This window comes from Lagenorhynchus albirostris, chromosome 16 (genome assembly GCF_949774975.1).
Source record: "Lagenorhynchus albirostris chromosome 16, mLagAlb1.1, whole genome shotgun sequence".
Classification (NCBI taxonomy): Eukaryota; Metazoa; Chordata; class Mammalia; order Artiodactyla; family Delphinidae; genus Lagenorhynchus; species Lagenorhynchus albirostris.
In genome coordinates this window covers 15,473,569-15,488,352 of record NC_083110.1, presented here as the reverse complement: position 1 = coordinate 15,488,352, position 14,784 = coordinate 15,473,569, and the positions used below count along the sequence as shown (strand labels likewise).

Sequence of the window (14,784 nt, the reverse complement as noted above, 5' to 3'; positions counted from 1 at the left end):
GATACAGTGTAGTCCCTACATCAGGAAGAAACATGCTTCATGTCTGAGTGTGGCTCTGCTTGATCCAAAAAACTTCTGAACTAAAAAGGCAAGTCATCAGTTCCCTAAACATCCAGTATACACTGGTAAACTTGTGTTCAGGGTAACCTCAATAACTATTCCCTGGAGAAAAATAGGAGACACAGCAGTTGCTGGTGCGTAGCAGGTGTGAAATCCCAGTAGGCAGATATTGTAAGGATCCTTTATCCCGAGACGAGAGAAATGTTCCTTGATTAGACCCGGAAGGGGCTTCCCAGTCCAGTTATTCTCCATGGGTCTCTGTTCTAACCTTTGAAAAATGCTGTCTTTTCCATTTTCCTTTTTGGACACATTCAAAGTGAGCATCAGAATATGACCTTGTTAGGACACAGAGCAGCTTCTTCAGTGGCTACATGTGCAGAAGGAGAAAAGCAAAGATAATATGGTGAGTTTTCCTTAAAATCAAATATGTGCAATTTGACTGCTTTTTATTCTGTAATTATTTACTTCTTATATTTGTGGTGTTCAAATACCCTTTCTTGTGGACTTTTATATCAGCAGCATGGTGGACTTCATGAATAATGGTTCCTCTCACTATTGAGTAATTTTGCATGAAACATAAATTTTGCATAACATATAACTTTTGTAGCATTGCTGAGATCTCCAGAAAGAAGAAAAATCTCTAAGGGACTAAAATTAGAATAACAACAAAAATAACCAACCAAACAGAAAAACCTTGAGTTGAAACCAGAGCTGTACATGCATATGCACTCACACACAAAGCATTTTGCTTTGTCACTGGCAAGTAGAAGGATCTGTACCTGAGAACCTTATATTAAACTTAAGAATCTGGCCTGACTGGTCTTAGGTACCTAGAGCCTTTTGGCTCCAAGCAGAAGCATAGGCAAATCCTCTCTGGAAAAAAGTCGAGATTAGCTAAATTTGAACACAATAAATAAGACGATAGAATAAGGTTTAACCTCTGTCTAATTGTAGTCCCTGAATAACAGAATAGAGAGAACAGAGGAAAGGCAATTTTTGAAGAGTTAATGCTTAAGAATGGAGAAAATAAATCCAAAGTAACAAGGTGAACAATGTATCCTTAGTGAGATAAAGAGTTAAACATTAGAAACATTTCCTTTAAAATCGTGAAGAAAACAAATATACCCACTATCACCACATCATTTAACACTATAATGGCTGCCTGTCTCAGCCACTGCACTAAGTGAGATAAAAAGAATAAGGAAAATTAGAAAAGAAAGAAACAAAATTGTTATTATTCACACTGAGTCATTTACATAGAATACTCCCCCGCAAAACCTACAGACAATTTATTGGAAATAATAAGAGAATTTAGCAAGGCATCTGGATATAAAACCAGCAGATGAAAATCGGTTTTATTTCTATATACCAACCACAAATCGAAGACATATTTTTAAAGCATTATTTCCAATAGCAAGAAGAGATACATGGAATCCAAAAATGGAACAAAAGATATGCGAGGCCTATGTGGAAAAAACTGTAAAACTTTAAAGACATTAAAGAATCTAAATTTGCAACATATGTGATGTTCACGGATAGGAACGGCCAATAACCTAAATATATCATTTCCTTCTAAATTCAGTGCAATTCTAATAAAAATTCCAGTAGGCTTCTTTTTTATTTCTTTGGAACTTGAAAAGCTGATTCAAAATGTTATGTGAGAGTGCACAGGCCTAGTTTGTTGGCTGGATACTCTTGAGACGGAGAAAACAATGGTGCATATCCATAAAGAGAACCTTAAAAGAACCAAAGCAGGAAGAGAAGGGTTTGTCTTTAGCCTAACTGATGGTATTAATGCGCCTAAAGAAAAAAGTTACCTAGAGAAGGAGCTGCGTTTGTCTTGGAAACGAGGGGTACATATGAGAGGCTGTGAGGGAGGATGGGGAGTGGAAGAAGCAGAATTAGAAAAATTTGAGGAGGTGAGTCTGCAGGTATGCCCTCTGTTAAACATAGATGGGTCTGAGTATTGTAGCGTGATGCTATTTGATGTGTAAGTCAGCGGTTTTCAAACATTTTCGTGCAAAACACCTAAAAGAATTTTTTAAAACTTTTTACCCCTTACATATTTTTAAGGCGGCATCTGTTATATTTTAGCATACATCTAAATAGTTACAAAGGATGTAATTGCTGATGTATTAAAAAATATAATTTAAAATTTAAAACATATTTATTTAGTGTATCCAATGGAATCCAAAATGTCAAAGACCCAGCCACCATTTAAATATATGAACAACTTAATCTATAAGTTGGAAATTTTAGTGTTCCTTTTCCTACTTGAACTTGTATTTTTATTCCACTTCCTCCACAGAATTTTATGCTCATATAAAATATTTTTATGCTTGAGAGGTCTTTATTGCTCATCCTATCATGTTTCTCTGCAGCAAACATATGCATGTTAATTGGAATTTTATATTTAACTGTCAAGAGTTTTCTTTTGGGTTGCATTATTAAAATCATTAGTAGTACACAATTGATAAAAACAAAATAAGTATATTACAAATTATAATGGATCAATATTAAACATCAAAAGTGAAATTTTCCTGGCAATGAACCTCATAATGAGATGGATGAGCCCCTTCTTCCCTCCAATTAGTTTATGTATCCATGGGTGAATATTAAATAATGCTAGAATGAGCCAGCTTTCAACATCAAGTCCACATCTGGTTTTCATTTTTATAAATGTAAGCCCTAAGCTTGTGGTTCATTGCTTATAGCAACATCAATACCAATAAATTTAATTGTCCCTTTGGCTCCCAGATGGCTTTTATACCCTGGGGTATAAAAGGGATGGGTAATGCAGTAGGAATGGGTAAAAGTAGTAGGAATGGGTAAAAGTGATGCCTTTCTTTTGTCAAGCGGGAACAGGTGGCTGTGAAAAGGGGCCTTATGTGAAGCCTAGAGAGCAGGCAGGTCATAGGATGGGGAATATAAGTTGAAGATCATGATGATGATTCCTTTAAAACTGCCCAAGCCTATATAAACCCTGACAAGGTCTTTGTGTGCTATAGTTTGTGGCTCATTGATTCAAGTCCTAAAACCAATTCCTCTGGCTGATTTGCTTGCTCAGTATGGAGCCCTCTGATTTTAACGCCATTCGAATGTCCTTAGGCCTGTGTGTAATATGCATGTCACGTTAACAGTAATAACTCAAATTGCACTTAATTTCGTCCCCACCTGCTGACAGAACCTCTCATCCTTTGCAAATTCCACCCACCCAACCCCCCACCCAAGCTCCTAAACAGCGGCTCTTAAGTGTTCACAGATAAATCCACATGGCCGGTTCTTGTCTCTCACTGGGCATGGGCACCAATGCATTACGGTTGTACTTTTAACTTTCACATAGTATAAAATGTACTGGAAATGAATTAAATGTAAATTAAATTTTGTAAGCCAAAAAATGTATTATTATTTTGTCAAGTAAGTATCTGTTAAAATACCATACATTATTACCATTGTTTAACTTGTACAAGAATATTTTAAATGTTTTAGAAATATTTATTATTATGAAATGTTTAAGACACACAAAAGAATATATGTAATATTTAGGTAAGTTACCAGGTAAACATTAAAATGAATACATGTGAACCCATCACCCAACGTAAGAATTAAAGCATTACCATTACTAAAGCATGCTGTTTCCATCCCATCCCACTGCTTTTCTCCCAGAGAGTCACTATCCTGAGTTTTGTTTTTAGCACTCTCTTCCTTTTTAAATATAAACTTGTAAATACATATATAAGTATATGTATGTATTCCTAAGCAATGTATTGTTTAGATTCTCTTATTCATCTTTATAAAAATTATATATTTCATGTACTCTTCTTCAACTTGCTTTCTTCATTCAGTATTTCTAAGATTCAGCCATGATGTTACATGTATCTATGGTTCATTCATTTTTGTTGATATATAATATTCCATTGGGTAAATCACCACAATTTTTTTGCCCATTCTCCTGAAATGAACATTCGGATTGTCTTAATATTTTTGTTATTACAAGCAGTGTTGCTGGTGCACATTTGCAAGAGTTTATCTAAGGATATATAGATCTAAGAGTGGAATTGTTGGGTATTCCCATTTTCGACTCTGTTAAGATAGTTCTGAATTTTTTTCCAAAGTGATTGAACAAAGTTGCATCCCCTCTACCGGTGTACAATATCTTCTTGATTTTCACTTTCACCAGTCCTTAGTATTATCAAACTTATTATTACCAATCTAGTGACTGTAAAATATTATCTCAATTTTACAGGTTAAAGTTAATGATAAATTTGAGCAACTTTTCACATTTTATTTGCCATTTGGATTTACTGTCCTGTAATATGTGCCTACCATAACTTTTGATCATTTTCCACTGGGACTTTTTTTGATTTGTAGGAATTCTCCCTATATAATCTAGGTATTATTTTTCAGTGGTGGGTAATATATCTTGAATATATCCAACCCTATTCACATAAGCTTTTCTCATTCAGTTCTCAGTGTTCCTCAGGTCCTGTACGTTAGCTCATAGGTACTGGCGTTTTCTTCCTGCAGTAGCAATGCCTCATGTTTATGTGGGATAGCCAGTTTACAAAGCACTCTCACAAATCTTATTTGAGTCTCTCAACAACTTCTAAAAGAGAAGTTGGGTATTATTATACTTGTTTTATAGATAAGGACACTGAGTGGCTTGCCCAAGGTCACAGGGCTAATAAGTCCTCAGACTCTGTACTCCATATCCCCCTTATGATTATATGATGCTTCAGTTGTTTATAGATGATGGCTTATTCATTTAAGCAAATGCTGCACTTCTGCTTAGCATCTTTACTTCAGTTCCTTCTTTTTTATGTTTATAATTCAAGATACAGCTCTAGTCTATGAAGTTCATTCTAAATTCATTACCTACAAGATAATGTAAGTATCCAGATGAGTAAAGGAAGCTCCAATATGATTATTTAATAGGGTTTTTAAAAAAAGAATGTCCAGGGCTTCCCTGGTGGCGCAGTGGTTGAGAGTCCACCTGCTGATACAGGGGACACGGGTTCGTGCCCCAGTCCGGGAAGATCCCACATGCCGCAGAGCGGCTGGGCCTGTGAGCCATGGCCACTGAGCCTGCGCGTCCGGAGCCTGTGCTCCGCAAACGGGAGAGGCCACAACAGTGAGAGGCCCACATACCGCAAAAAAAAAAAAAAAAAAAAAAAAAAAAAGAATGTCCAGGAGGATACCAGAAACCACAACAGTTACCTGTTCTGGGGCAAATCACATTTTTGAAAGTAACGGGTCTATTATGTAAGAAAGCTGATTTCAAATTCAGTATTTTTCTTTCTTTTGGCCTTTTAGAGAGTTAAAAAGAGGAATACAGTGAACAAAGAGAAGAAAAATGTACTTTAATATTTATTAGTATTATCTAAATTGGCTGTTCTATTTATGTCAAATACTGATTTTCTATTTATTTATTAATTACTAAATATTATTTATTTGTTGTATTAGCTATAAATAATACTTATAATTAGTATTAAATGTTGAACTTATAATGGGAAGTGATATTGATAGGACAGTAATTCCATCACTCAACCTCTGGCTGAAGCTCCTACACCTGGGCAGTTGAGTGAGAAACCACCTACTGTGGGAGCCCAAGTGGGTGGGCTGTTAGCTCTCAAATGAGAGATGCCCAAGTGTTACCTGTCAAGCATTTGAGACGGTGAAATGTAGTACTTCTTACTTTCTGGGAGTTGTTAAATTCGTTCATTCATTCACCCTCAACCTGATCAAACCACTGCATGTGAAACCTTTAATCATTTGATAGTTTTCATAGATTATTCAATTTTTATGTACATCACATACACCAGAGAAAATTATGTTTGATGAAATTAGCAGTAATAAGAAAGGACCTGAGTATAAATAAAGAAATAGCATTCCTACTCTGAGGTATTTTAATCACCATATAATAGTTGTGTCTTAAGCACTTCCTGGGTACATCCCTTGATGAGTAATAAAGAGATAGAACCTCATTGTATCTTCTTCTCCAAAGAGAAAAGTTTTAATAGCAACTGTCTGTTCTACAGATAATTACTAAATATGACCTTTCCTTGGTCTCTTTTTTCTAGTATAAATGCATCTCCAATTATACACCTAGTATTTACTCATCAAATATTCCTACATCAGTGTCCAATTTAAAATTTGTTGGCTTGCTATTTTATTTTTGATTAGTGGCATTTTTGCTACTTTAATTAGGGTACTGAACATCACTGTCAGTACTAAGGTTTTTGTTTTTGTTTTTCTTGGGTCTTGCTTTTTTGGCACGTGGAATTTTGTTTCGTATAAAACAAAATGACTTTCTCGTGGTCTCTGATGATGGTCTCCTTTAAAATTAAAGGAGCATCTGGTTTTGGTGTGGGGATGATCCACGATTACGTTGTGACTGATCTATATTAGTTACTTGTACATTCTTTTTTTTTTTTTTTGGAATTTCACAAGGGGAAAACTACAAGTAACGAGTTTTATATAATTAAATTTGTTACAGATTTTCATGTTCAGGATAAACGATTTTTCAACCTTGGGTGAAAAAACTTGCATTAGTTTAAGGTGACTGTGTTTTACCTTAGGACAACTGTTGCATGCCAATTTGCGCCTGCGCACACGCCTGTGTGTGTGTGTGTGTGTGTGTGTGTGTGTGTGTGTGTGTTTAAACAGTTAAAACTGAGTTAAAAGATGTAAATTTAAAATTGGTTGTGTATCTAATCTGCCCCAGGTTCAGTATATAAACAATTCTTTAAAAACAAACAAACAAAAAAATGGTTGGCTTGGTCCTATTTCCATGAAGTGATGGTTTCTCTCAGTATTTTGTTCTGAGTCTGAGAGCTGTGTATATGAGAAATAATATATGGCTGATAACGAGTACCCTGTGTGTATTTCTGAGTCAGGTACTATACTAGGCTCATAAGGCTCACTTTGAATAGGGGATAATTATACCACAAAGTGGTAAGCATGAGAGAGAGGTGTGCATAAGGGGAGAAGGGTACCTAATGACTCTAGAATTCAGATCTGTGTTTGGAGAGAATGAGTTGAACTCTGTATTGGTAGTTTTGAACTCTACATATTTCATAGCTCTGTGTAAGGATATGGGTCATCCCTAATGACCCATACATTCCTAATGTAAGGGGAGAGCCATTCTTAGATGGGCAGCTTCTAGTGTCACTTGGTCCAGGGCCTTGAAGAGGCAAACTACCCTTTTGAGAGAAAGGGCTTTCTTTACATTTTCACAAATTCATCTCCAAACTAACTGGTTTAAAAAGGTCTTGTGGATAATGTGACCACATAACTTAATATCCACTTTGCCTAGGACAAGACAAGATTTGTGGGACATTGGGACAACAGACCCAAACAAGGACTGTCTCAGGCAAATAAACAGTCACTTTATATATGGAATGAAAAGTGACCTAGGCCTTTAGGAGGTGAGCTGGGATGGTTGATTTGATAGATTCTACCCTCAGGAGAAAAAATTGTCAGAAGCCAGAGACTTCTGTTGCCTTTTCAAGGGAAGGACTGTGGATATTTTTTGTTGTTGTTTTTAATAAATTTGTTTATTTATTTATTTTTGGCTGTGTGGGTCTTTGTTGCTGTGCACAGGCTTTTTCTAGTTGTGGCGAGTGGGGGCTACTATTTGGTGTGGTGCGCAGTCTTCTCATTGCAGTGGCTTGTCTTGCGGAGCACAGGCTCCAGGCGTGTGGGCTTCAGTAGTTGTGGCACATGGGCTCAGTAGTTGTGGCTCATGGGCTCTAGAACACAGGCTCAGCAGTTGTGGCGCACGGGTGTAGTTCCTCTGCAGCATGTGGGATCTTCCCCAACCAGGGCTCGAACCCATGTCCCCTGCATTGGCAGGCAGATTCTTAACCACTGCGCCACCAGGGAAGTCCAGGACTGTGGATTTTTAAAGAGTTTACAAAGGCCTGAAATCTTTGGCACTTCAATTTTGATTTTTAAAGATTCCATGCTTTGCCATTATATTTAATTCCCAATAATTAGTTTCCCAATATGATTAAAAGGGTCTTTATATTGGTCTTTAGTGACAGCAAGAAATGGGACTCTGGGGAAATGATACCTCATTCAGCTGTCACTTTGGATGTTGGTGGGGAAAGAGTAATGAAAGAGGTTTTTTGCAAGAAATAACAGACTACTCGGCTGGGGGGGAGGGGCATCTGGAATTACAAAGAAACACTGTGGACACAAGAAAAGGGCTTGTGAAATGCCTGACACGGTGTCTCACCAGCCTGATTAATAAGGCCATGATCTCTAAGTGACCCCGGGTGACAATCTGCGCTGTGTGTGAGTGATCGCTGAGGGCCGTGTCATTTGGTTCTCTGGGAGTGAGACCACGGGTTGTCTGTGGGAGTCCAGGGACTGCAGCCTTGGGTCAGCCCACCCCGAGCGCTTTGGAGGGCCTACGGTGGGATGCAGGCCGAAAGCTCCCTTTGCAAAAGGCTGGCCTTGAAAACCAGCAGCCGAAATCGTGCACCAGGGCAGGTGCTCTCAGTGACCAGTGCTTTCCCCACGATCCCGCCTACTCCTGTCTCAGGCCCGCCCACACCCCAAGCATTGCCTTAAGTCGGCCCACCGCTCCCTATTGTCCAGCGGGCACTGAGAACTCAGGTCTCCGCAACGTTCAGGCGTGGGCGGCGGGGGCGCGCCCACTGCGCGTGCGCGCGCCGGCTCGCACGCCCCCTCGCCCCCTCTACGCCGGGACTTGGTACGGCCGGGACGTCCCGGCGGTTGGCGTCCTCCGCTGCTCCAGTCAGGGGCGGGCTTTTCAAATCTTACCTTTGGAAGAGTGGCGGCGGCCCAGGCTGTGGCGCTGGTGATGGAGGGGCAGATCCTGAGGGGACCCGAGCTCCGCCCGGCGGGGCTTCCCGCTCAGCAGGTGAGTGAGGAAGGGAGCCGGCTTCAGGTCCTCAAGCGGTCGTTTTGCCTGGACGACGGGAAATTCCCCCCCCCCCGCCCCTTCGCGTCTCGTATTCCGCCGTGGCCAGGAACAAAGAACTAGGCGACTGCACTTTTGAGGCCCTAATGGAGCTTGGAAATCTCCCCGTTCCCGTCTCCCCACCCTCTCCCCCAATTTTCTTAGGGAGGAAACAGGCCCGGAATGGGGAAGCGACGCCGGAGTCTCGAAGCGCGTTTTGGGGCGCACCTGTCCGCCGCCCCTCCTCCCAGGATTGGGACGCTTGTCTTTTTGCAAGGGTGGGTGACGCAGGGGGAATGGGAGCCCCGGGATATCCCGGAAGCCCACCCGAGGCCCGTGGAGGACACTTGGCTTATTACTAGATTTGACGCAAAGCACAATCACTGCAGGAGCTTTGTCTACACACAGTATAAACTCGGTGGAGAGGGTGGAGAAGTAAACTGCAACCTCTGAACTCGAGAAAAAGTTGGTCTGATAGTGGATTCTTTTTGAATTGCATAGGAGAGAAGTTTGGTGTTCGGTATTTATCCATGTAAAATGTGTGTTAGGAACCTTTCTACTTAATATAGTCCAACATTATTTCTTGGCAGTTATTAAAAGTTTATGCTTTCCACTCTTAACCTTTAAAGAAAACTTAAAAGATGGGACTTAGAACTCTGATGTCTTTGAGCTGGAGCTCCACTTCCAGTTTACTCTCCACCGTGTTTTCCCTATTTTTAAAGTAGATTAAACCATATGAAATTCCGAGTTTTGTAGGTCAAAATTGGTAGAATATTAACAATTTTGTATGGTCCCACCTATTACCTTTGCTTAGCAACCCATTTTCTTTTCTGTAAACCTTAGAACCCTCAGCAGATAGGAAATTGTTAGGAAGTCTCCATAATGCTGTGAAAAGGAAGACCTTGAGTCGTTATGCAAAGAGGGCAGTAACTTTATCAGTAATTTATGCTGTTATGCCAGCATTTCCAAAAATTTCAAACATTTCGATGCGGAGTGTTTCTTTTCTGTTCTATCCTGTTATGTACTTTTGTTACCGAAATTGGGGCCCGGCTGCTGGCTGCTCAAAAGCCAATAAAGAGGCAAGATTGGTGGAAAGGAGTTTGCTTTGTTTTGGATGCCGGCAAAGGCCGGGGTCGGGTGGTGGGGTGCAGTGTTGGACGCCTGTCCAAAGGCTGACTCTGCCCCGCTGACAACCTCTGGACATGAGCTTCTGTAGACAGAGGGAGGGGCCACATGTGGAAACGGCACAGCCAGCTCTGACAGCCGTCTTGAAATTGGTCTTGCAGTGGTCTGACCAGTGTCGTCGTGATTATTTTAAGCACAGTTAACCTTCAGTTCCAGGGTTGGTTTGTTCCCATTTCTTTGAGGCTAGTTCTCGGATTCTGGCAGCTTATGTCTCGGCGCAGTCTGGTCGCCATGTAGTTAACGTCCACCTGCTGGGGGTTTCAGTACCTATCAGACAGCTCCCAGGATGTGGCTCAGAATATTACCTATAGCCCTTGAGAAGGAACTGAAGGCCCTCGACGTGGCTTACTGACTAAATTATTATTGTTTTGTCCCATTTGACTGCTTTTCTTTGCTTCTGCATATTCTCACTTCTCTGATTAAACTTATCGTTTGACTCAAGTTTTTCCACGGGCAAAAAGGCAGGCTGAGGACATGGGGGGCAAGGACCACAGGGTCCTGCTCCGTTTCCCTTTGATTGTACTAATTGTTTTTTTAAATTTGATTTCTAGTGAATTGGTGATCTTGAGGTTCTTGCACTTACCATGTAGGTGTTGGTGAGGCCGATCAAGTATATTTCTTGAGCTGTGTGCACCAGTAAATGTTTTTGTATGGTACAAAAGAGATAAGAGGATAAGGTCATAAAAGAAGTTTAGCTACATGGAATGAAAAGAAATATTTAAATATACGTAACGGCTGGATTATTTACATGTAGGAAAGTACATTACTTAAAGATTCTTAGGCAGCAACAAATTAAAATAATTGAGTTGTGGAATTCCTTCTGTTTGGATCTTGGAGAAAAATTGCAAAATAGTAATAGGTTTTAACCTAACAGGAATATTGAGGGTCAGTAAGAGAATTTTATACTTGACTAACACTGACTCTTTGTGTTTCCTTTGATCCTAATGAACCTGCCGTCAGATAGGGATAGCACCAAAGATTTTGAGATGGTCACTCACTAGTGTAACACCTCTACTCAAACCTTGGAGTCATCTGTGACTACTCACAGCATAGAATATTGGCTTTGGAGTCAGATTAAGGTAAAATCCAACTCTGTTTGTTGTGCAGCCTTGAATAAGTTACCTGTCTTTTCTAAGTTGCAGTTTCTGCAGTTGTAGGATGGTAAACTGCTTATCACAGAAATTTGTTGGAATTTGAGAACCTCTTTAAAGTACTTGCCACAGTACCTAGCACTCATACATGCTTGAGAGATGACTTATTTTTGTTATTATCTTTTGTCGCATTCACCTGAATAGTTGGCATAGCCACCTACCTTTTCTTACAAATGTTTAAGCTTTTGAAATTTTTATAAAAATAAAATTTGAGAAATAATATTTTCTCATTGCAGAAAAGTAAACATAGACAGAAACGTGAATTTAAGAATTCTTTCTCCAATTCCATTCCCCAGAATGAGCACTGTTAACAACTTCTAGACTTTTCTCTGTATGTAAACAACTCTTAAAATACACAAAATTTCTTTTGGAAAGAATGTATACTGCATATACTCTTCTGCAATCTTTTTCATCTTGCTCTCTTAGCTAACATGGTTTAACTATACCCATTAGGTGGGTGATAGTTTCTATCTGGATTACTACAGTTTTCTTACCAGCAGCCCAACTTCGTTTGTTTTTTTTTTCTTTTTTTTAGTCAGTGCCTAATTCCAACACTAAAGTCATTTTCTTTGTACTTCCTTTGTGCCCTTCTAGCTCTTAAAATCTAGTATATTTCCATTTTCTACATTATCTAAGTTTGCACATTTAAGTCATCTGTTTCATTCTTAGCCTTGCCCTATCCATTTATTTTTACCTGCCTGACTTTAAATACCTACGAGATAAGGCTTCTCTTTGACCTGATAGCAAGCCCTTATTTAGAAAATTGAAGAAGAAATAACAAAAGGAAGGCTCTCTCCCCATTCTCCGCTCTTCTTGGAGGCTTGAATTCACACACTTCTAAGAGGGATGCATACAGGGAAACATGCTTTTGTCACGGGCCCTAGTCAGTCTTGACTCTGCCATTATGGTTGAGGCAGTGATGATTTTCGGTCCCTACTCTTCCTCTTTGAGGTCAGTAAGCATCATCATTGAATGCCACCCTCATTACCTGATCATTGTTCTCTCTGTGGTTCGCACTAGACATCACTCCTAGCCTAGGAGCACTTTGTACCCCTTTTTAACTTAAAACAAATCCTTTGACTCCATTATGTTTTTCTTGGCTAGAGTAGTTTGCTTGACCAGAGATGTTTTCTCTGCATGTAAAGTATAGATGTGTACTATATATTATAGTATATATTATACTAAAAGAACTTGTATGGAGAACACAAAACTGGCTAATACAATGGTCCTTTTTTTCACCCTGAATGTGTTAAAAAAAGAAACTAGCACAACATTTTAAATCAACTATACTCCAATTAAAAAAAATGCATACACTTAATTTATCCGTCTTCTGTCAGCCCTCCCAGATCCACATCCACTCACTGTAGAGCAGGGGAGGTAAGGTCATAGTTTACTAAGTATGTTCATTTGGCTGGGTTAGGGATCAGCAAACCACTTCTGTAAAAGGACAAATAGTAAATATTTTCAGCTTTGTGGGCCACACAGTCTCTTTTGAAATTATTCAGCTCTGCCTTTGTAGCTTGAAAGTAGCCATAGACAACACAAACGGGCATGACTGTGCTCCTGTACAACTTTATTTACAAAAACAGGTACTGGCCAGGCTATAGTTTGCTGCCCACTGCTCTAAAGGACAGAATTCTAATATAATATCTGCTAGCTATATCTCATTTCCTTCCTGAATATTTAATCTTAAAAATACTGTAATTTTTTTTAAACCCTGACTTTACATTTCCTTTCTCCACTATATCCCATGCCTCTCTACTTTTATGAAGTCTTTATCAATAAGTGAAGAAAGACAATCTTCATTTACCAGATGGAAACCTTTAGAAGTCCGAACTGATTCCTTAGTGTTGTCTCTGGCCACCTACTGGTTTCTAAAGGTTGTTGCAACTTTCCAGATGGCTGGGGAATTTCAAGTAGTGCAGCCCTGGTTCTCTGCCGTGGCTGTGCACTGAATCACCAGAGGAGCTTTAAATAAAAGAGCAGGTTCCACCTCCAGAGATCCTAATTATTTGGGGGTAGGTCATAAGCTTAGGTACTTTTGTAAGGCCCTTCCTCTCTGCCTGAGGTGATTCTAATGTGCAGCCAGCTTTAAGAAGGACTGTGCTAGTCCTTCAACTGGCTGCCTGACTGTAGTATTTAAACTGGCTGCCTGACTGTAGTATTTAAACTGGCTGCCTGACTGTAGTATTTAAAAAGCAAACTTGAATTTAATGGCACCAGATGGTATTCGTTTATATTTGAGTTGTGGGGTAAAGTTATTCATCCCACTTTCAAGTTTCTCCCTAAGTAGACTCTCCAATGCTAACCCGCCTGCCAGAGTTTATTTCTAAAGACATATGGGTCACATAGATAATTCTTATAATTGATTACTAATTACATTAAAGAAGAATTTACTTTGGGACTGACAAGTCATAAAAAGATGAGATGGAGTTGTTGAAATTCAGTCATGTGTAAAGAAGGAAAAGCAGCAAATGACTACATTTATATAGTACATCAGTTTTGAGTTATACTACAAAAGAAGGTTTTTATGTGGCGATTACATGATGTAATTACAGGAGGTAATTAAACAGATCTGTTTTCTGCGTGTGAATAGCACATTTGATTGATTTGGATAATCAAGTTAAATCATCTGCAGTTTTTCTTTTTGGGTAATCATAGACTATTGCTCTAACTTTCAGCTTTTCTTTTTGAAAAGATTGTCCTTTCAATATCTGGAAATTTTGTTATTAGATTCATTCAGATTTTTGATATAAATTTTATTCCAGTTAAAAGGTAAACTATAGCGTTCATGTTTTGTTTTTTTTAACTGCAGAAGCTAGGATGATCTCTTCATTTTTAGAAATAGACATACTGAAGCATTATTACATGTTTGTAGTATATTAAAGAGTATCTAGTGATTTATAGTTTTTTAAAAGTCACTGAATTTAAATCAGAACAATACATTTCAGTTTATAGAATTTTGATGTTACATATGAAACTTGTTTATAGAGCCAGGCCATTTTAAGATCATTGTACAGAATGAAAGACTTTCAGAACTAAAATGATTTAGTAGTTTCATGGTGACTCTTAAAGCTAAAATAAATATATCCAAAAACTGTGTTCTAAATCTCTGTTCCAGGTAGCTAAAGCTTCTGACATTTTCTTAGCATAGTTCTTTCACTCTCTTGCTTCTGAGATTTTATTTACATTGCTTACCCTAACAAATAGCCTGTCACCTCTCTGCTGTTAAACCTTAGTTCCTTTATTCAGCATCTGTTCTTTTAGAAAGTGTTTCCTTGGTTAATTTAGTGTCATCAGTTACATCTTGCCATCTCACAGTGCAACTTACATAATACATGCATGTGCTGTATTGTTCACATTGGTTATTATATTCTTGTATTAGTTTCCTGAGGCTGCCATAACAAATTACCAAAACTGAGTGGCTTAAAACAACAGAAATTTGTTCTCTCAGAGTTT

General features: G+C 38.9%; 1 protein-coding gene across 1 annotated transcript in view; it reads left to right on the top strand.

Moving 5' to 3' along the window:
- The first annotated feature begins 8,890 nt into the window (after positions 1–8,890).
- Positions 8,891–14,784, top strand: part of RTKN2 (rhotekin 2) — a 77,362-nt gene continuing 71,468 nt past the window's right edge. The window contains exon 1 of the mRNA XM_060126310.1: positions 8,891–8,950. Within this exon, the coding sequence (XP_059982293.1) occupies positions 8,891–8,950 (60 nt within the window). The remainder of the gene's footprint in view (positions 8,951–14,784) is intronic.